Source organism: Dysidea avara, chromosome 4 (genome assembly GCF_963678975.1).
Source record: "Dysidea avara chromosome 4, odDysAvar1.4, whole genome shotgun sequence".
NCBI classification, from domain to species: domain Eukaryota; kingdom Metazoa; phylum Porifera; class Demospongiae; order Dictyoceratida; family Dysideidae; genus Dysidea; species Dysidea avara.
This window is the reverse complement of record NC_089275.1, coordinates 1,114,453-1,136,583: the sequence shown is the minus strand read 5'-3', so window position 1 is coordinate 1,136,583 and position 22,131 is coordinate 1,114,453. Positions and strand designations below refer to the sequence as shown.

Here is a 22,131-nt window from a genome sequence, read left to right as displayed (position 1 = left end):
AACTTAGGTGGTAGACACCAAGAAGACCCTAAAAATTTCATTGATTTGAAAGATCAAAGGCTTTATACTATTTTCTAAGCAATAGCATAAGGGACCATAAGTCATGCACCTTTTGTATCACTGCTCACAATGTCACTGTACAACTAGTGGTTAATGCATTGCTACCCAGTGGTACTACTGCCCCAGGGCACAGATGTGTTACAAAGCATTTCAAAAATGTGAAAAGTTACCAAAAGTTATGCAGTGACACATTAAGTCCTGCATCTAAAATATATGGAACGATATCCAGTGCTTTAAAAAGCTGGTTCAAGTAGTAGTATTGCCCAGTCAACTGTTCAATGATTAGACATGACAGATACTGAAATCCACAGTTCCTAATGTTGATAGTGGTGCTTCCTTCATGACATAATGACATCTTAAGTCGCACACTTTTCCTGGTCTAATTTTATAAGTCCGATACTTTTCTGTGCCATTAATATGATTCACACAACCCATCAAACAAGGTCAGAAGATAGTAACCAGCATCCATAAATTTCCATATTTTGATGGTGTATAACATAGAAAAGAGGGAACTGCACGACTTATGGTCCCTTACACTATAGTAACCTTATAGGCCTGAGGCTGTAGTGAACAATGGCACTATTGAGGGTCTGAGGAATTACTCTAAACTGCATAGTTTCCATTGATCATGCTGTCTGACTTTAAATAAAACAAGTATGTACGTACCTTTACTCACACATTTATTGCTATTACAATAGTTACATGAACGACATGTGCAAGCGACTTAGCAATTCGGTACACACTACACCAGACTTGGAAGCAAGCCATTCATTCCACTGTTTGAATCTGGATACTTATAAGATGGTATGAACACAACGGTTGTAAAAACAACCAATCTATGCACATTGAGGGCCTTCACTGTCCAAGTCTCAGCATCATACAACAGAATAGAAACTACCAAACCAAAATGGCTTTCTAACTTCCTCCCAGCTGATTCAACCACGAACTAAATCATCAGCAAATTGAAACTCACTTCAACAACCTGGACTTTGCAGTGTGATCCCCTAACAACTTCCTACCATGTTTATACAACACAGGGACACCAATTTCATCACATTGCTCATGCCACATGGATACCATTACATTAAAGTACAAGTTGAAGAGAGTTGGTGCCATCATACAACCCTATCACAAGCCATTCCTAACTTCAAATCTATTACCCCAAAACCATTCCCTCATGAAAAGGATGATACTCAACATTGTTGGAGGTACACCACACTTCAACAATACATCCCACAGAGCACCTCTGGGTACAAAATCCTCAAGTCTATGAACATCATGAACAAGAAATCTCCACATTCCCCTGTCTTTTCCAACAATTGTCTCGCCACAAAGATCATATCTACACATCTTTGACCTCTTCGAAAACCACACTGGGAATCAGGGAGCAACCTTTCAGCTGTCACTTGCAGATGATGCTGAATAACTCGAGCAAAAATCTTATAAAACACTTATCCCATGCCAGTTGTCACAGGCCCGAAGGTCACCCTTCTTGGGAACAGGTACAATCAAAACATCCCTCCAATTCTGAAACATGCAACCCTTCCTCCAAACACTCTGCATCAAAACAAGTAGTCTATCAAGTAAGAAAGGTAACTCTGGGAGAATCCCAGACAAGCCACCTACCTTCAGCTTAGCCATAGCATCTTTAAGCTCAGCCACAGCACACACACATGCACACACACACACACACACGCATGTGCAGTCACAAGTAGATACACAAGCACTACACCAAGCTAAGCAAAAACAAAGCAAAGCATATGAAACACAGCTATTGCTGCCCAGCAAACCAGCACTGGGATGCCTGTGCACCACTCAGGCACTTGAGCCTTCTGCAAGCAAATCCTACTGGGTCAGGGCTAGTAACCCGCAAGAGGACTGTCCAGGTCTCATGGAGAGAGGTCGTGGAATCCAAAGTTCCACAACGACCTCAACACCACTAAGTGAAACAAGGACAGTTGGGAATTTGTTTCCCCAGTTAATACCAGGTACCCATTGATGTTACAGCTGGGTGGGCTGCACTACAAACACACACACACACACACAGAGTACACAAACTATACTACACTACATGCACACACTACACACACAACTGGCTCACAAGACCTCACCTTGCTATGGACACTATCCAATTTCCTCTGTAGAAAAGTCTTCAGAGCATCAGTCTGATTTTCTGTGAGGAACTTGAGTGACACTTCCTCAAATGAGATTTTGCTGTCGGCATAGTAACGGGCTGCTGCAACAAACCTGGGATTTGAGGAAATGCATCCAAGTAAAAACCCAAAAAGTTTCAGGGTCAAAATACCATAACTATAATAGGCCATTAAATAATTTAACGTTGTGCTACATCTAAAAACCAGGAGCCATGCAGCTAGCTAGCTGGAATCAATGAAGTATGTCTACAACACTATGATGTTATTAGGCATCTACAGAATTACGTTGTTACAGTTTAGGATTTTGTAATTCATACCTAATTACGTTGCTGTGTACTGCTAAGGATTGAAACACTATTATAACAATCCACCTTAAGCAACACATCTCACACAAAAGTATTTTCTCAACTGTATTATAAAATTGAAAACATCTATTCCCTAAAAATTTCACCTGACAAAGCATCGAGGCTGCTATTCATTGTTGTTTAAGCATGTAGGGGACACGTCCTCATTCAAGTCAAATTAAGAGATACATTTTTATGGTAGCCTACAAGACCTACTATGGTCCTTTTTGGTTGTTAAACACCTGAAAAGCCCAGCTGTTCAAAATTTGCACAAATACGGCTATTTTTAAACTGGCAACTTCAAACCAAAGCATACATGTGTACCTGCGGAGAAGTGTGATACAGGCTGTATCTAGCTTTTTAGGTATTTCTCACATATACTGAAACCATTTTCATAAAAAAAAGTGTCTGTTGTATATACCTATCTACAATGTATGTTTGCTCATACACATCATGTGAGCAAACATTAAATGGTAAAGCAGACAGTAAACCAACTGATCTTTTTGTAATGTAAATTTATATATCTCAATAGTAGAGAATTAAAAAATCTCAAACCCAAATAGTGACTTGATTCCCACACAATTTGCAGAGCTCAGCCTGTCATTTTTAGTTGACCCAAAAGCCATGTTGACCAACCAAGATATAACACTGATCTATCAAAAAAAGTATTGTGTATATAAGCTGGCCTACCATTACGTACCAATATGTTGTTATGTCATTATGACAGATCATGTAAGAGACATTATATTGGAGTCTACACAAGCAAGGAGGCACACAACCACATATACACTCACTTTCCCTGTTGGAATTCATGTTCTGCATGTTTAGTGAGTACTTCATTAAGATGGGTGGCATTACCCTGGAGATAAACATGTCACCTAGCAACAGTAACCATAGGCAACACAACCACACCCACCTTACAATATTGTTTGGCTAAATCAAATTGTCCATTAGACAGGTACATCTTCCATACGTCACTATGGTAACAATTACAGTTCAAGCAAGGGTAATCCCCTTATCACATACCGGTCCTCCTGGTGTATTGTGTACTTGTAAACCTTGTAGTTTGTGAATGTCCATATCACCATGGTAACTGGGTCTATAGTTAGTGATATGAGTGGGCCGAAACGCTAAACAACAACAAAACAACAACAAAACATTATCAACACAGTAGCAATTTGTTAAGTGAATGAAATATGCCCGGTTCCACCTCATTACAGCTAGTGGACACCTCTAGTAAATCCCAAACACAGCAATGTATTGTACAACTTATCAGAAGCATTCTAAAGTCACCTTTGGGATAATTGATTCTACATAAGCGAAACTGTCAAGGCACCACAAGATACGTATTGCGAGACTGGTTTTTTGACAATATATTTTTTTGTGTAAGAAAGTACAAACCTTCATGATCCCTAATATATACAATAGTGGTACCGTACTGTATGATGAAGTCTTGTTTGTAGTTGTAGGCAGGGCATTAGAAGGATGCAACGGACTACGTACATAAAGTTTCACAGAACGAATATTTCTAGCTACTCCCTTCAGAGTGACTTGCACAATGACCACAATTTTGCCCCCTGAGGTTAGTCTCATTACAGGTTACACTACACACACTAAAGCTGATACTCACCCGTACAGTATGAGCCTCCTGGAACACCACCTTATCATTTAGGACACACAATGCCTCCAACTTGTCTCTGTACATAACCAGACAATGGAACTGAGTGAGACACATCGCTATGGGAACATCTGACTGAGATGAGCTACTATCCTGACTGTGGTAACTAAGGGTGGTTGCTAAGGACAACTACAGGTATCTGAGTGCAAGTATCCAATAAAACAATCAACAATATGGCAGGAACATCCGATACAATTAAAACACAAAGTGTGATCACATGTAAGTCACACTATAATCACATGCTAGTCACATAAAGGATACGGTATTAGTCGAGGTTCCACTATCACTTGGTCAGACCCAAAGTCAAGATGTCCATAATATATTCCAGCTCCTGTCAACCAAGCAAATGTCTTAGGTGGCTTCTCTCCTCCTGCTGGCCACACACACAGCTGGCTATAACCAAGACTACGGGGTATCTCTACAAATGTCTCTAAACGATGCACACCAATGATACATATTCTTCTAAATTAGTGCAAGGAACCTTGAGATGATCGTAAGTATCCCTCAAACATTGATAAGAACATTTGGGTGGATTCCCCCCTGGTTGCCATACCAATGAAGTGGTAGATACGACTACAAAAGCACAAAGAAATTATCAGTACACAGATATAGTGGGAACTCTAGTATCAATCACAAGTGTTTATAGACAGGAAAATTTGGACCACTGAAACAGCAAAAAAAAAAAAGTCCCAAAAATTATTGGTACAAAAGAGTTCATTACAGAGAGATTCTACAGTACAGTACATGCAATTATATGAAGGACACAATATGATTGGACATCACCGTTATACTCACCTTGGTGTACTCACTAGGATGAAGTATTTGATCTCAGTTGGAGTCATGGAATGTGGAAATGGTTCCATTCTGATTCCAGTAACTGGCTCTGTTCCACCCGTCTCTGTCCGCAACTGATACACCTAGTTACCATAGCAACACAATGATAAGTAGTACCACAGCAACACACTAGCACCCCTTGATCTAAAACATGTCAGATAAGTGAATTGCTTAGATAGCTGAAGCCGATACATTTAAGACCTTTTGTTGAAATACTCTAATAGAACATGCACCTGTTACTGAAAACACTCCACAACTGTACACATACATACATGTACACAGCATACAGTAAGATCAAAAGGAGACATGAAACGACTAAACTATCAGATATCCTGTATCAAGGAGTATCAAACTGTATACATAACATGTGAATTGGTGCTATAGCCAATCTGAACACCAAACAAAGTGAAACACATAGAGTATAAAACTTTTATCAATTGATTTAGTGTTGATTGTGGTCACAACTCACAATCAATAATCAGGTAATAATATTAGTAAATATGTGCCTAATATGACAATGATCTTCACACATGACATATTTAGCTAAATAGTTAAACATAGCCTACACTAGTCTTTTTAACATCATAATTTGAATTGGCTCGTGAGCCTATACTGCACTCCAAGGGCATAGCTGGAACATTTCAGTAGGCTTGGGCACATATGAATTACCATATAGTGGGAAATTTTTGAAAGGCTAAATTTTCGAAAAATTCGAAAATAACAATGTTTTTTCGAAAATATTCTTTCGAACATACAGCAAGCAATAGCTAGTATTAAACTCCCGGCTTTGAAGTGACAATCAAAGAAAGTAGCTATAGTTCCTGTAGCTATAAATGAAGTTTGCAAGTGCATGCATGCATAGTTTCTGTTAGCTATAGGCCTAATGTATTATACTGTAGCTATAGGCACTGGGCCACACACAAGTACCTAGCCATATACGTACCTATACCACGCACATGTATACGAGCGAGCACGAATGGCAGCACAAGTCTTGAAGCCTATAAGAGCCAGAAATTACTAGGAAAGACAGCAAATAATTATCAGCAAATGTTTAGACTGGCTGAAAAAACGCCATGGACTTTATAGCTATGGCTCAATCCACAGCTCGAACCGCAGTTCAATCCGCAGGCCACTGAATTAAGGTAAAGTCCGCCAAACAACATGGTTCAACCTACAAAGGAAGACCCTAGGGTAGATTCTATCCAAACCAAATTGGGCATTTATCTAGACAATCAAAGCAGCAAATTCTAGTTACATACACGATCAACGCAACCACTGTCAGCTTCCTTCGTGAATTAATTAACTACGGTGCGGTGCGGTAAAGAGGCATTGTTTCGAAAATATTTTTTCAATCAAGCACTTTTTCGAAAATATAACCTTTCAAAAATTTCCCACTATACAGTATATCTATATATATATATATAAAGCTGAAAAGCTGTCCGCCTGTCTGTCCGTCCGTCACGCCGATTACTCACCTGGGATTGTCCACACCAACACATCATGTGCCCAACACGAAGCGCTCATCATCCGCCTACTTCAAGTTTGTTACTGCAAGTTCACGCGTGCTTCCATTCATTTTCTACAGCACGTAGAAGGCCAAGGTGTAGAGAAAACTTGAGCAAAATTCCTTTGAAAACCATAGCACATACTGTTGAAGTGGTAGAACACCTGACTAGCATGTAAGAGGTCGTGGATTCGAATGTCGGCATTTTTTTTCTTTTTTGCTCGGTACCTTTTTGTGCAAACCTTTTTAAAACACGACTTTTAGCTCATCGTATCTTGGCATACAAAGCACGTATCAACGCGGGACTTTAGCGAAATTAAACGCCAATCATTTGGTAACTCGAGTGTTGTTGTAACAAATCAATACGTGCTTTTGTTCGCTCTTTATAGGGCAATGAAGGCACTGGTGTAGGGAAGGATCACTGAAAAGTTGAGCTACATTCCTGTCAAAACCAACTGTGGCGATTTGTGCACCTCCCTTAACCCCAAGTTATTATAGTATATTAAAAATTATAAAAATTTAAAAATAAAGTAGGAATCCAAGCAATAAAAAGTAGTAAAACAAGAGAAGAACGATGGTAGCTATTACAGCATAGCTCGGTGGGAAATCCCTACTTTGGCATGATATAGCCATTATTTTGTGTTCAATGCTAAAGTAGGAATTTCCCACCGAGCTATGCTGTAATATCTTCTCTTGTTTCACTACTTTTTATCGCTTGGATTCCTACTTTATTTTTAAATTTATAATTAATATACCAGTTTGTTTAGTTTTTTTGTTTTTGTTAAAGCATACAGATAGCTATAAACATGTGACTGTTCTATTAGGGTGACTGCTGTGTTAGAGTGTCTCGAGGAAGCCTGCAAGATGTGTGCTTCCCAAAAAGGGGCGTGGTTTCGATCAATTATAGAGTATGTCGAGTCAGCCTTCCAAATTGAAGGTGTGTGGTCACTGAAATACAGCTAGTGCAAAAGGGGTGTGTCATCGTGGTTTCAATCGATAGATCGATAATGCGTAGAATGAAGAATGGGCGTGATCTTGTGACCTATCGTGAAGCTATCTAGTACTAGTACCTCCATACAGTACCCTCCGTCATAGATTATATCAGTAAGGAATATAATCTATTCATCTGTACAGTAGGGTAGTCTAAGCACCTTAATAAATCCCTTTAAGGCCTGAATTGTTCCAATGAAAAACACGCGTTTTTGCTGTGTTTGTGAATTCACCCTTCTCTCTCCCAAATCATGTACTGCTGTTACAAGAATCCTTTAAAACATCGATGTACATACCCTGGCCTAGGTCTTCGACGATTAACAAGCCCATCAGCCGACAAGAACAATCCTTGTACTCCTGGATTCTCCTTTCTTCACGAATCGGCCATCATTTTACATCCTTTTTGTTTACGTCCACATCTCGCGAACAGTTGGTCCCAGATATAAAAACTAGATGCCATTTTGTCGAGTGTGACGTAGGGAATCCATTGAACCTTTATCCAGGTCCGTGCACTATAGTATGTGGAAGTTATGGCCGTTTGTATTTCAATAAAAAATTACGCGTTTTAAAACAGAATCGCCTTGTTGAAAACTGGTTCGTTTACCCCTTTCCCCTTCACCCAAACGCTTAAACCTATATACCATTCAATTTCCCATTCATCAAGGAATTCATTAAACTTTATCCCACCCCCGTATCTCGAAGCATACGGAAGTTACATTACTTAATGTAATTATTTATTTATTTATTTATTTATTATCAAATTACTACAAGGGAAGGAACGGTACAAAAGGCAAGCCTGTACAAGGTACTGTCCTAATACAAAACACATACAACCACTAAACAAAACACACACAAAATAACACTTACAAAACAAAACAAATCAACAACAATTATAATTACATCTACAAAACAACAAATCAACAACAATAAATTACATTTAAAAATTACAACAGAAATGTCTGTAAATAGTGTGGCGAGAAACAGCACGGCTCTCAATTCCCAGAATACTGATTGGTACTTTGTTCCACACAAAGCAAACACGGACAAAATAAGAGTATCATCTAGCATTGATTGATGATGGTGGGGGTATGAGGGTAAGATGATGGCTACACGTAGGCATAGTGTTGTATGTACAATAGTTTGAAAACTTAATAGAACCAGCATGACGAATGTCCTGAAGGTGTTTCAAACTGGGTTTTTGTATGGCAAGAGGTATACCGTATGCAGGGTTTTTTTTGCAATAATTTATTTTCACGAATTGGCGAAAAAGTGATATTTCACGTTTAAATTTTCACGAATTGATAATTGTTGCTCACGCACATGATTAAAATGGAGACGTTTTCGTTCCAGCTACATAGCAGCATACGAGGATTCCATATCTATTAAACTATCTGGACTCCAGTTTACAGAGAAGTGTTGAAGTGTGTTAGAGAATCGCACAACAGAAGCGATAGATTTGCAGTAGCAGTGCAAAAGGAAGAGACGGTAATTGGACATGTTCCACGGGACTATTCGTGCATTTGTTCCCTATTTTTGGGACAAGGTGGCTCAATAGCTAGCACAGTTACTGGTCCCAGACGCTATTCACGTGATTTGGGAAAGGGAGGCTTGGAAATACCCCTGTATCTATACATTTAGTTGTAAAGGGAAGGATCGTGAGTTTATGGACAAGGCAAAGAAAAGACTGGAAGAGTTAAAGGCGGTTACGACAGAAATTATACCAACCAAGATGTTCAAAGAGAACAGCCCACAACAGATGATGGTGCAGATAAAGATAATGATGACACGATAGATTTAATGCCGCAAGCCTCAGAAGATGTGCCAGAGAAGGACCATGATGTAACATGGGTTACTATTAGGGACATTAAACTGACACAGGCTGACAAAAGGGTGATTCTTGGTGGAGAAAAGTTAATGGATCAGCACATTAATAGTGCTCAAAGATTGATACATGCTCAATTTCCCAAACTAAATGGATTAGTTTTGTCCTTGTTACAAAACCAACCCTGATAGGTGCAACTGATAATGCTGTACAAATATTTCATGTCCGTGGTGATCATTGGATAGTAGCTGCGACAGCCCCTGGTAGCAAGGTGGTTTATGTGTATGACTCAGCTTATTCCTCTCTTGATCAGTCATCTTCCAAACCTATTACAGGCTTTTTTCGTTGCAGTCCCTGTAATGTTAAGGTAGTGCATGTACAGAAGCACACAGGCTGTAATGAGTGTGGATTATTTGCAATTGCAAAAACAATTGCATTTGGGAGAAGTCCAGTAAAAGCCAAGTATGACCAATGGTGTATGAGAGATCACCTTGTAGCATGCCTTATGCAGCAGAAGATGGAAGTCTTTCCTTCCTAAACTGATTTATATATAGTGTGTGTAGGAGTGTATAGTATCTTATAGGCTTCACAGTCTAGAAGTTTTGGCTGTGACATTATTATATTAGTGGTGTACATAATTTTTATAGCTGTAATAATGTGTCAAACTGTAATTGATAGAATTGGTCAATACTATATACAAATAAAATAAACTAATACCAGTATCAGTATAATATTATCAAACACACAAGTATGTTCAACAGCTCCTGGTCAACCTCTTTGGTTACTTGATTGTGTCGGTTATTCCAGTTGCACCAAAACCGTTCTTGATAATTTATTACCCTGCACATGTTCAATAGCTTTCACAAACCATTTTGCACCAAATGGCTTAAGTATACTCAACCTCAGATCAATTGGTTTGTAAGTGCCATTCTGTTGTCTAACCTGGTCAGCATACCAACTTGAAAATAAGCTCTTCATTGTAGCTTTAATAGATTTGTTGACACTGACATCCAAAGGTTGCAGGCAATCTGTGCAGTTGGGGGGCACATCTACAACAAAGATATTGTTGGATTCCAAAACATTCTGCACACGCTCAGTAAGCTGGCCTTTGAAATGATCAAAAATCGTCAGGGCTGGAAATGAGTGGGACAATTTCAACTCTTTACAGGTGTTCACTATATAAGGGTGTTCACTATATAAGGGTGTTCACTATATAAGGGAGGAGCATGTTATAAATGTAACTTAATACAGTATCCTCATTGGCCCAATGATTGGCTGTATAGGTTACATGCCAATCAGATGGAAAGGTTATTTTTGGGATGCAAACTGGAGCCTTTCCTTCGTAGATTATCTGTGCTGGCAATAACCTTCTACTTGCACTGACAGTCAGCATAGCTGTAATTTGCCGTTTATCATCAATTCCTACAATTTCTACCCTCTTGCTTCCTTTCTGCTCTTGGGTCCAGTTTGACACTGGCACATACTTAATAGCTGTCTGATCCCAGTTGATGATAAGATCTGGAGGAATGTCCTCCATTTTTACTACACTTCGTACGTATATCACTAAGGTACTGTCCTTGCAGCTCTTTGAACACCTCAGGATCTACTTTCGCACCTGTTTAAGCTTTACGTTTGATATACCCCATTCTCCTCATCATTCTCTGAGCCCACTCCTTAGACAGGTCAATTTCACCACGGTTCTCAGCAAGCAGGCTTGCATCTTTGGCTAGTATAATTCCTGTCGCAGCTGCTAAGGTTACTGTAGTGTTGACTACCCCCCCATGGTCTCTCAACTCACGAAGAAACTGTCTAACGTAAGATTTCACATCTTCACCAACGAGTAAAGGTCGACTTCTTTTCTTTTCTTCTAAACTGGTGACATCTTCCATAGAAGACGACGGACCTAGAGAAGCCATAATCTCTTTCAACTTCTTCACCCATCCTCGAACAGTAGGCTCCTTTAAATCAGTAAACTCTTTGGTATCATTAAAATGTCTTATTGCCGTCGTTACGCCATTCTCTGCAGCATACTTAGCCACCTTGGCTTTATTGCCTCCTGTATACGTAGTATAGTTGCCTCTTTTCGAGCCCGTCTTTTCTATATGCTCTTCAGCTTTCCTGACTTCCCTTAGTGCTGGCTGCAGAATGTTTGGTGGAAAGCTGGATTTGCAGTCATCCTTCTTGGTTCCGAGAGGTTTAAAGAACTTGGTAATACTCTTAGACATGTTGCACGAGTAGTTACAATAATTGCTAATTTCACGAATTAATTTTTCACGAATGAAACGGGAATTCGTGAAATTCGTGAAAATTTAGTGTCGTGAAAAAAACCCACATACGGCGTATGTGTCACTGCAACATCAGAACTGAAAGTGCATAGCATAGGACAAGTTCTGAACCTTTGTTTGCCATGAAGTAGCTATAACTGCAAATTGTGTTGGCTTTAAATTATGTTCATTTCTCTTTGTGACAGTCGGCAAGGTAAACATCATAGTGTAGAAACTGAAACTGTACCATGTGTACACAACCTGTATGTAATGTAGGGTATACTGTATACAATTGCCTTAGCTCGCATGCAGTTTAACTAATTAGCCTTGCATACTCATTACTTCACAATAAAATTAATTATTATGTACTACATAAGGATCATGTACTTTAAAGCACTATCGACATGCATGCTACACAGCAAATATAGGACACTAACATTTACTCCAATATATTAATTATTGTTGCATTAGTTGTCATGTAAAGCAGCAAAGGTTTCGTTTGTTCTATACAGCATGTTGAAGTCACTGGTAGGGAAGACGCATTGAATAATTAAACTACATTCCTGTCAAAACCACAAACAATAAACTTTAGTGTTTTGCATCATTAATGACATAAGGAAACCTCATGCTCTTTAAAAAAATGTGACATCACCATGTATGTCCCTACATAGCTACATTAGCAGTGCTGGTGTATAATGCTTGGTCCCTCTTCCTGGCATTAAATGTTTAATGTGGAGATGGTCCTGCACGTAGGGCAGGTACCAATGCTAGTATATAAAGCTGAAAAACCGCCTGTCCGTCTGTCATGTCACTTACTCACCAAACTTAACGCGAATTGATGCAATCTGTGCCGATAATGAAGCACTCATCATCCAGCTACTCTAAGATTGTTATCACGAGTTCACGCGTGCTTCCGTTCGTTCTCTACAGCACATAGAATTAAGGCCAAGGTGTAGAGCAAAATTCCTTTGAAAACCACAGCACATACTGTTCAAGTGGTAGAATGCCTGACCTAGCGTGTAAGAGGTCGTGGGTTCGAATCCATGTGTTGGCATATTTGTTTCTTTCTACTCAGTACCTTCTTGCCTTTTAAAACACGACTTTTAGTTCATCATATCTTGGCATGCAAAGTACATATCAACGTGGGACTTTAGCAAAATTAAATGCCCATAATCTGGCAACTCGAGTGTTGTTGTAGCAAGTCAATACGTGCTTTTGTTCGCTCTTTATAGGGTGATGAAGGCATTGGTGTAGGGAAGGATCACTGAAAAGTTGAGCTACATTCCTGTCAAAACCACAGATAAACAAATTTGGCGATTTTTGTGCACCTCCCTTAACCAAGTTATTGTAACCTACCTGGGTTCAATCCCTTCCTAGGTCTAACTTTTTTTTCACTTTTGGGACCTTTTTGATGCACCTTTTTGATCTGTTCCATGCAAGTCTTCATCTACAAACCTCTTATGCTCAGTTTTTCAACACCGGCAATTAAATGCCTCACACCATGGGACTCTAGGGATAGGGCAGGTGAATTGTCAACATACTTGTCCATCCGTGCGTTGGTCCAGTGTGTTGTATTAGAGTAAGTAAAAGCTTCTTTCACCAGTATCCAGAATATCTACATCTTTGTTTTAAGCACATAGGTGTGCACTGACACGCAAAACTGTTTGTTCAGATTTACCTCATTACTGCTGTAGTAAATAGGCAGCTTACAGACAGATACTACGGTGCAGAACCATGCAGATACTGTAGTTTACACCGAGGAACTACGTCTGACCTGGCACAACTGTTTCACTATAATCCTGCTTACATGCTTTCACTCTAAAGGATCATACAATGCCGTAATGGTCAATTACACTGCAGGTGTTTTAAAACTGGGTTTCTGTATGGCAAGATTGTGTTGGCTTTAAATTATGACCAAGTTTATTTCTCTTTGTGACAGTCAGTAAGGTAAACATCATGTAGAAACTGAAACTGTACCATGTGTACACAACCTGTATATAATGTAGGGTATACTGTATACAATTCCCTTAGCTCACACGCAGTTTAACTAATTAGCCTTGCATACTCATTATTTCACTATATGTACTACATAAGGATCATGTACTTTAAAGCACTATCAACATGCTTGCTACACAGCAAATATAGGACATTAATATTTATGCTTGGTTCCCAATATTGTCGCATTAGTTGTCCTGCATGTAAAGTAGTGAAGGTTTCGTTTGTTCTTTACAGCACGTTGAAGTCACTGGTAGGGAAGACGCATTGAATAATTGAACTAAAAACCACAAACAATAAACTTTAGTGTTTTGTATCATAACTTTCAGCAGGATGGCATAAAGAACCTCATGCTCTTTAAAAATGTGGCATTACCATGTACTCTACATAGCTACATTAGCAGTGCTCAGTGGTGTTTAATGCTTGGTCCCTCTTCCTGGCATTAAAATGTTTAATGTTGAAATGGTCCTGCATGTAGGGCAGGTACCAATGCTAGTATTATATAAATAAAGGATGCAGTGACTGCTCTATTAAAATGTCTCAATCTTTTGCAGCACTAAGTTCTCTTCATTCACTTTTATTTCCCCTAAGAAAGTTTTCTTGACCAGTAGCGTCAGTGCTAGCTATGCCACCATACACATCCCATTTTGTACTATCAAGAGTTAGAATCAATTGCACAATTTGACCACACAACAAAACAAGATTAATAACAAACGTACAGACCACACAGACTGATCACATGATCCTACCTCAGTGAAATATTCCTCAGGTCTCCCTCTACCCAGAAATCCTCCATGAGGGTCAATCTCCGTCTCAAATAGTGTTCCTTTCTTTGTACCAATCAGAATTGGTCCGGTACTGTTCTCACCTTGTTCAAGCTTGTTCCACCCTATACACTCCAATAGGTGACCCTGGAATAGAGTATTGATCAGTTTATATAGCTCTTGCATAGTTCAACAACATGATTAAGTTTCAAGTTGATGTAGAGAAGTACCAAACTTGGATATCTGGATTTTATGGTTTGGTCAGATTACAGTAAGTCAGATATACGAAGTTTCCTCAGAACATTTATCTATGTACGACAAGGAGATCACATGATACACTAACCACACCTTCATTTTGCCCAGCTGTCGATACTTCTTAGCATTACGAGTGATATAATAACATTCTTGTGTTGATCTGAAGCAAACTAGTAGGTGTTGACCAGTAGGGTCCTGTAGAATAGTGTGGATCTGATCATCTGGCTTCTTGAACTCATAACCTGTAACCATGACAACCAGTGTAAAGACAAGTATACTTGAAGGGATTCCCAAGGGGAGACATTTCCCCTATCATTTAAAGTCATACATACATAAAAGAAAGGGTCTCTATTGCAGACAAACATATTCTATTAGTACTAGTAATAGCATGGGTAGCAGTAAAATTTGGGATAAATACCACGAGTGTTGCATTGGAAATGGGGATAAATTTCACTGCTATACCCATGCTATTCCCAGTTAATAACTAGCATTGCTATGTACACAATTTGTCACTATGTACTAGACATGCGTCGTCACTAATTGGCGCTACATTGTTAACATAAATTCTAGCCAATGAAATTGCTTTTTCACTGCTGTCAGTGAAATACAGGATAAATTTCACTGCTACTATTGAGACTTTTGTATGGGCAGTGAAACAGGTATGGTATTATTAAATGTATATATTTCTTCAACTCACGTTCAATATTATCTGGTGATGAGATATCAAATCTTGAGATTACGTTATTCTGGAAGGCCAAGGTGATGATGTTGTTACTAACTGTCATGTACTGTATTGCTGATGGTGGACTGTAATAGGAGTATAATGTATGACTACATCACCATGGAAACGTGCTTACTCTATCTTCACCGGATGTTGAATGAAGATCTTCCTCTCTGGCATGAATGAGCCGGACCCTTGTAAGGACTGGATGACAGGGAAATACATGAAGTAAACAAGTGTGTGAAAATCTACTGCTCATATGGTAACAGTTCATTGGGATAAACTGTCATCACACAATCACTTTTTCTCAAACATTGTATGCTATTCTATATTTTACAAACATACATGCACATCTACACACATACACTTTTCATCACTACCTATAATACACCATTGCCGCGTCTCACTAACAATGTGCTTAGAACTGCACAAGATTTGGGACCAGCACTGTACACTGATTGGAAATAAAATTACAATAGAATTAAACCAGTGATATTCAATGCATATAAAGGATGATTTAGATGCCGTATTGCACTAAGCTAATAAAAAATGGCATACCATTCTTCCCACCAGTGTCTTTTTCTGGTTTCACTAGTAACAGCAAACATTGTATTGTTGAGCTACTGTTGTAGGACTTGCTTGTATGCCAGAACTAAATTTATGGCAATTACAGTAATCATGTACAAGTATAGATCCTTGGATTCTGAAATGCCTGCATGATAAAAGGATTTGTATATATCTATAGTCCTAAATTGTACCACCCAACCGGTGTCATTCCAATAGTCACGTACTGTATGGGAGACTATAGCTGCAGTTGAAATAAAATTTCTGCTTTGCCAAATGAATTTCTATTAGCTTTCATTCTCGCGATTGACCTTCTTACATAATTACTACAATATACATGTCTATAGACGACTTCCACGTGACACGGAGACGCCGGATATTATGGAATTCGGATACGCTGGTAGGCAAGGAATCAACATGCTTAGGAATGGCGCTCAGTCGGCTACGTCAGCCTGAAACTCAGGAAAGCAAAGCGAAAATGCTTCTTCTTAACAGCCTGGGACTGGGTCATGACGAGGCAGAAGAATTAACTGGTATTTTATCAGGAATGATGCTTAAACAGTTGAAGCTACTGGCGAAAGACTGCAACATACGCCTCACTGGATCTTCAATGAAAGGTGAAGTGATGGACAGAATACTGGCTATGGCAAGGATTGGCGCGTATCGAGGAAAGCATGATGAGGACGATGATGAAGCAACAGGGATATCGTACATAACAGACGAGGTTAAAAGTGTGCTGAGGACACTTCCGCTATTTTCCAGGGTGACAGAATGGAGCAAGGAACTTGGTGAAAAGTTAACAGATTTCACATTGGTGAATATTATAGTGTATCTAGTCTATGGACGGGACAAGACCTTCGATATGCACGCACTACGAGCTCACAAGTCACTGAAGGCTTACAAGTTCTTCTACGATGGATTTGTGAAAAACGTATGGGTTCATGAATGCCAGACCACCAATGATTTGTCTCTTCGAGTGTTGTATTTCCGTGCCTTTGTTTACCATTCACTGACTTGTGATGCTCCCTTGGAAGTCTTTGTTGCTTTGAATGGTGATACTGGAGATGTGTATGCTGGCCAGTGCTCCTGTGTGTCTGGGTAAGTAAAGTACCTAGCAGTCATAACTTGAAACATTGCTAAGAGGTATTAATTTATTTAGTAGAGGACAGTGTTTAACAGAAACAGGCTCAGTGAGTGTTAAGGCCTAAGCAGCAGATAGAAACTCCATTAGCTATCACCACTAATGCAGTAAATCTAACCCTCTAACTGTATTGTGTTTAGTGCTGCCTGTCGCACTGTTCCTAAGGCCACTCCAAGAGAATTCATTATTTCCCATTTCCCTCCCACATGCTGATTCTCTTCCTGCATGGTTATTCATTGTTGCTGTCAACTGAACATTTTATTCATTATTTTATCCTGTGATTGCATAGCAGTAACAGTACTAGTTTAGCATTCAGAAAGCCCATTTAGCTAGCCTTTCACTGTTCAGGTTCTTAGTTTAAATATTTCTACTGTATTCTTTCTACCTGTAAGTTAGTTGTGAATTTCGAATGAAAATATCTATAATAAATAATGGATACTGAACCACTCGCCTGGATGTATTTTTGAGATCAATGAAATGGGAAACAAGAAATTTTCTTGGAGTGGCCTAATATTAAATTATATTGATGAATGTTAACTCAATGTTCTGATTAGCCATATGCTTGCGGGTTAGGTCAAGCTTGCAGGTTAGGTCAAGCTTGCAGGTTAGGTCAAGCTTGCAACCACATCGCTGCTCTGCTTTTTTTATATTGATTACCATTCAAATGATGCTGATTTGCCTACAGATAAGTCCAAAACTTCCATAGCTATGACATGGAACCAGCCACCTAAGAAGGTTGTCACTCCAGCCCGTACCACTTCCATGACATTTGTCAAGCCTAGTCATGGGGATGATCCCGAACATAGATCACAACGAATCAAACGGAGCACATTTGATCCTCACCAGCACCAACACAGGATATTAGATACAAATGCAGTAGATAAACTTTTATACTCTGTTCCATCTACAGGGCTACAGCAGTTCTGGAGAAGTTGCAATACCTCAAAAGTTGCTACGCTCACTAAGTCATTGTGGAGCCATGTCATTTATAGTCAGATTCATCCCATGACATCACACCGTTTCTCCCCATCTACTGATGATTGCCACAGGTTTTTAGATAGCATGAGACTGCCCATGACAACAGTGGAAGACATAGAAATTGCAACACGTGACCAGTCCGACTGTGAGCTTTGGTATGCCTTGCGGAATGGTAGACTGACCAGTTCAAGGTTTGGTGAAATCTTGCACTGATGACCAACAACTAATTCAAGACGACTTGTCAAGGATATCATGGGGTATGGTGGGCCTATCAAATGTTCAACTCCTGCAATGAGGTGGGGAAAGGATAATGAGGAAACTGTCTGCAAAATTTATGTTGACAATAGAGCAGCTGAAGGTGAAAATATGATCGTTACATGCAGTGGATTACATTTATTGGGGGAGAAGAGTTACTTGGGTGCTTCCCCTGATGGACTGGTACAATGTTCTAGTGCTGACACTTTGTGCAATGGCTGCTTGGAAATTAAATGCCCATACAGCATAGAAGGATGTGTAACAGTTGAGTTTGCTCCTAAGACCATTGCAGAGAAGTTTGGCAACAAGTTTTTCATGAGAAGTAGGGTGGATGGAAGCCTGTATTTACCACGTGATCATGTGTACTATACTCAAGTACAAGGGAAGATGGCTATTTTAGAAGTGGAGTGGTGTGATTTTGTTGTATTTAGTGGAGGTGAAATTGTTGTTGATCGTATCCTAGCTGAAGTAGAATACTAGAACAATCTGTGTGTGAAGCTTGATGAATTTTATGCTCAGCACGTAATTCCTGAAATACTATCTGCAAAGATACTTCAAGAAGAAAATGGAACGGAGTTGTAATCATTGTAATCTATCCTTGTTGTGAGGTTGTAAGGTCAAGTATTTGTTATTTGCCATGCTATAATACTATAAAGAGTACACAACATCATGACTAACTAACTACATACAGGGTACATACAAGTTTTACACACACACAACCAATCCTACTGAACTAATGGTACATCAAAATTAGTCAAGTACATACAAATACAATTTATATCACTAACTAGGTCAAACATTGTATTGGGAAAGGTTTTATTTAAAATGTCAAACCTTCTTCCACGGCCATAGCCAGCTCAACATGGATACGTAGTTCGCCTATTCTCCTTGTTCTTTCTACATCTAATGCTGGCATCTGCTTTTTTTTTTATTCTAGCTTTGGTGGAACATTTACAAGTATTCCTCTTTTGGTAACCAACTCCTGAATGTTAAACCCTTTGTCTGCCATGATCATATCTCCAGGCCCATGCCTCTGAAACAAAGCTGATAAATCCAGAGGGAGTGCATCCCACCAATATCTTCCAGGTGTTGCGGCTCTAGTACTGAGAATAAGTTATTGATGCATTCATTAATCCTGACGGATGCTGGCACTCAATTTCATAACAATCAATGATAATCCGTGTGTTGGGTAAATGACGTTTAAATGATGCAGGCATCCACTGCAATACTTGGGTCTCTGGTAGGAAAAGGGAACAACAGTTTAAGTTCCTTTGACAGAAACAAAATCCATGTGGCAAACAGCCTGCTGTAAGTGGCTTCGCTGATCTGAAATCTGATTGAAACATCAAAAGCTTCTAGTCCACGCCTAAGCCGAATCAATACTGAGAAAAGTTGGTCTGCAATTGTTAGGCCAGCAAATGGTTGACTAATGGGAACACTAGACTGTGGTACAACATCTCTTGTGTTACTACCATTCCACGGAGTTAATGCTACTGCTTTTGGTGTTAAGTACTCTACAAATGCAACAAAACTATTGTAGGTAGGCAAGCCAGTGTAGTAGCATGTCAGCTTATCATTGCCTTCCAACATCATTCTGACACTAAATTCTGGTATTAACTGTAGCTGTGCATGTGCAAATAAGCACTCACACTGTACAGGGTGGGTTATAGTGTCTTCTGTTTGGCATTCTGTTATATAAATTACCATAATAAAATGTGACACACACAACACAACTACCTTACCTACGTCAGCTGGGATTTCATCTTCACCAGCACTGACTGCTGTGGTACACAATAATCTTGGCTGCTCTTCTATTACCAATTCTTCTCTTCTAGTACCGTAGTTGTGGTCGTGTAGTAACGCACGCAGGTTGTGCTGCTGTTCTCGTACACGTTCTTTTGCTTCCCTCTCTTGCTTTCTCTTCTTCTTGGCTCTATTCTTAGCACGTTCAAACCTTGCACAAACTGGGCTTGGCCCTTTCCTACGTTGTTGTCTTTTCCAGACTGACACTGATGGAACAAAGTCTGGATGAGTAGATACATTTGATTTCTTCCCCGAAATAAAATGATCTGAACAAACACGGTCTCCTGTTCCAGGGCGCCATGGTGTTCCATCTTCATTCTTCCTGTTAATAAACGCTAACCAACGACAGCGACGCTCAGAGTCGGGGGGAATTCGATAAAAACTACGGGGAATGCCCTTCCTTTGTCTGGTTTTACACCCAACAACCGCACAAGTTGTTGGCATTGTTAACGCAACCACACAAGTTGCCTACCAGTGTTACAATTTCTGCAATATCCTAATTTATTCCGTGTCACGTGGAAATCGTCTATACATTCGTACACTAGTCAAACAGCAAAAAAGGCCTGATCATTTGCTTACAATTTGTCTCGTCCATACTATAAAGTAACCGTCACTTTGACCACAAGTGTGACCGGATTTGCAAAAAGGGATCTTCCACACACATCCAATTTACCAACTTTGATGATTAATAACTTCAGATAGGAAACGCTATTGACTTGAAATTTAGTCAGTAGTGAGCACTAACATAGTTTAATGGATGGAGAAAATTTCCGGTTTATGTTAGCCGAACACTACCAAGTTCATAGAATTGGATGTGTGTGGAAGACATCTTTTCGCAAATATTTACGATTATGCATCTATCAATGTTAAGCCCCACTCCCCCCAGGAAGGGTGGGGACACAGTGGGGATTCGACCTGAAAAATTCCCCAACCTGGGGATAAAATGTTAGGTCAAATCCCCACTCTAAGATGTGGAGATAAGAAAAGATTTGACACAGAGCTTTGGTTTTATCATGTGCCACAACTCAGAACTTCTTAGCGCTTTGTTCAAATCCCCCAGGTGCATTTTCAACTTCAAATCCTAAAGCTTGACATTGCTAGTAATGGAGGGAGTGGAGATTAGCACTGATAGGTGCATTACTATAACTCAGTGTATTGAAGGGTGGTTACCTCTTCGTGGTTGTATTATGCACCTATCAATGTAATCCCCGACTACTACTAATACGGGCTGAGGTGGGGGAAGGTGGGGATTTGCATTTCTGAAAATTACAATTCCCGACCTACTGGGGGAGTACTGGCGATACAAACCCCAACCAAGTCTCGGCCTGCAGACCCCAGGAATACTGGGGCTAGGAGGGGATTTGTACGGTCATGTGGCGTTGGTCTATAGTGATGAGTTAGTTCGAGTGGATAGTATGAACGTAATAGTTAGCACCCGAGACACTCTTTACTAAACTGAAAGCACACATCTTCACTGTCTGAGTGAATTTCTTTAGCGAAGACAAATCCCCACTATGTCGGGGAAATTTAGCGATCAATTCCCCCACCATCCCCCACCCTCAGCCCGTATCAGTGGTAGTCGGGCATTACATTGATAGGCGCATTATAAGCTCTCTAGAGTGTATACACAAGTGGAGTTTGCTGTAGCAGCTAAACCAGGACCAGAATTAGCTAACTTCACATGCACTCGAAATTAGCATTGTACAGTATCATAGGCTCCTCACACACATACATAGCACAAAACGAAAGCACCGCCCACCACCTCAAAAACTTTCATTGTACACAACTCACCTGGCTAGTAACGCTACTCATCACATTGCGGCTACTCTGGTACGGCTTGTCTGCGCTGATGTAGCCAGTCGAGCTAGTAGTGTTAGTTATTAACGACTGCTCCTCAATTTCAAACTGATCCAGGAGCGACATGATGAGCTACTCTAAATAATGCGCATCCGATCACGTGAACTTACTTACTAGTAAATGCAATTAGCGCGAGCCGGGTTGTAGAC

General features: G+C 39.8%; 1 protein-coding gene across 1 annotated transcript in view; it reads right to left on the bottom strand.

The window, feature by feature from the left end:
- LOC136252826 (vacuolar protein sorting-associated protein 18 homolog) overlaps positions 1-22,077 on the bottom strand; it is a 36,303-nt gene extending 14,226 nt beyond the window's left edge. The window contains exons 1-13 of the mRNA XM_066045402.1: positions 21,917-22,077; positions 15,521-15,588; positions 15,361-15,470; positions 14,757-14,905; positions 14,394-14,555; positions 5,031-5,152; positions 4,717-4,808; positions 4,497-4,665; positions 4,188-4,341; positions 3,584-3,687; positions 3,474-3,534; positions 3,352-3,416; positions 2,172-2,307 (exon numbers count right to left, since the gene is read on the bottom strand). Of these exons, the coding sequence (XP_065901474.1) occupies positions 2,172-2,307; positions 3,352-3,416; positions 3,474-3,534; positions 3,584-3,687; positions 4,188-4,341; positions 4,497-4,665; positions 4,717-4,808; positions 5,031-5,152; positions 14,394-14,555; positions 14,757-14,905; positions 15,361-15,470; positions 15,521-15,588; positions 21,917-22,048 (1,524 nt within the window). The 5' untranslated portion in view covers positions 22,049-22,077. The remainder of the gene's footprint in view (positions 1-2,171; positions 2,308-3,351; positions 3,417-3,473; positions 3,535-3,583; positions 3,688-4,187; positions 4,342-4,496; positions 4,666-4,716; positions 4,809-5,030; positions 5,153-14,393; positions 14,556-14,756; positions 14,906-15,360; positions 15,471-15,520; positions 15,589-21,916) is intronic.
- Positions 22,078-22,131: the final 54 nt, after the last annotated feature.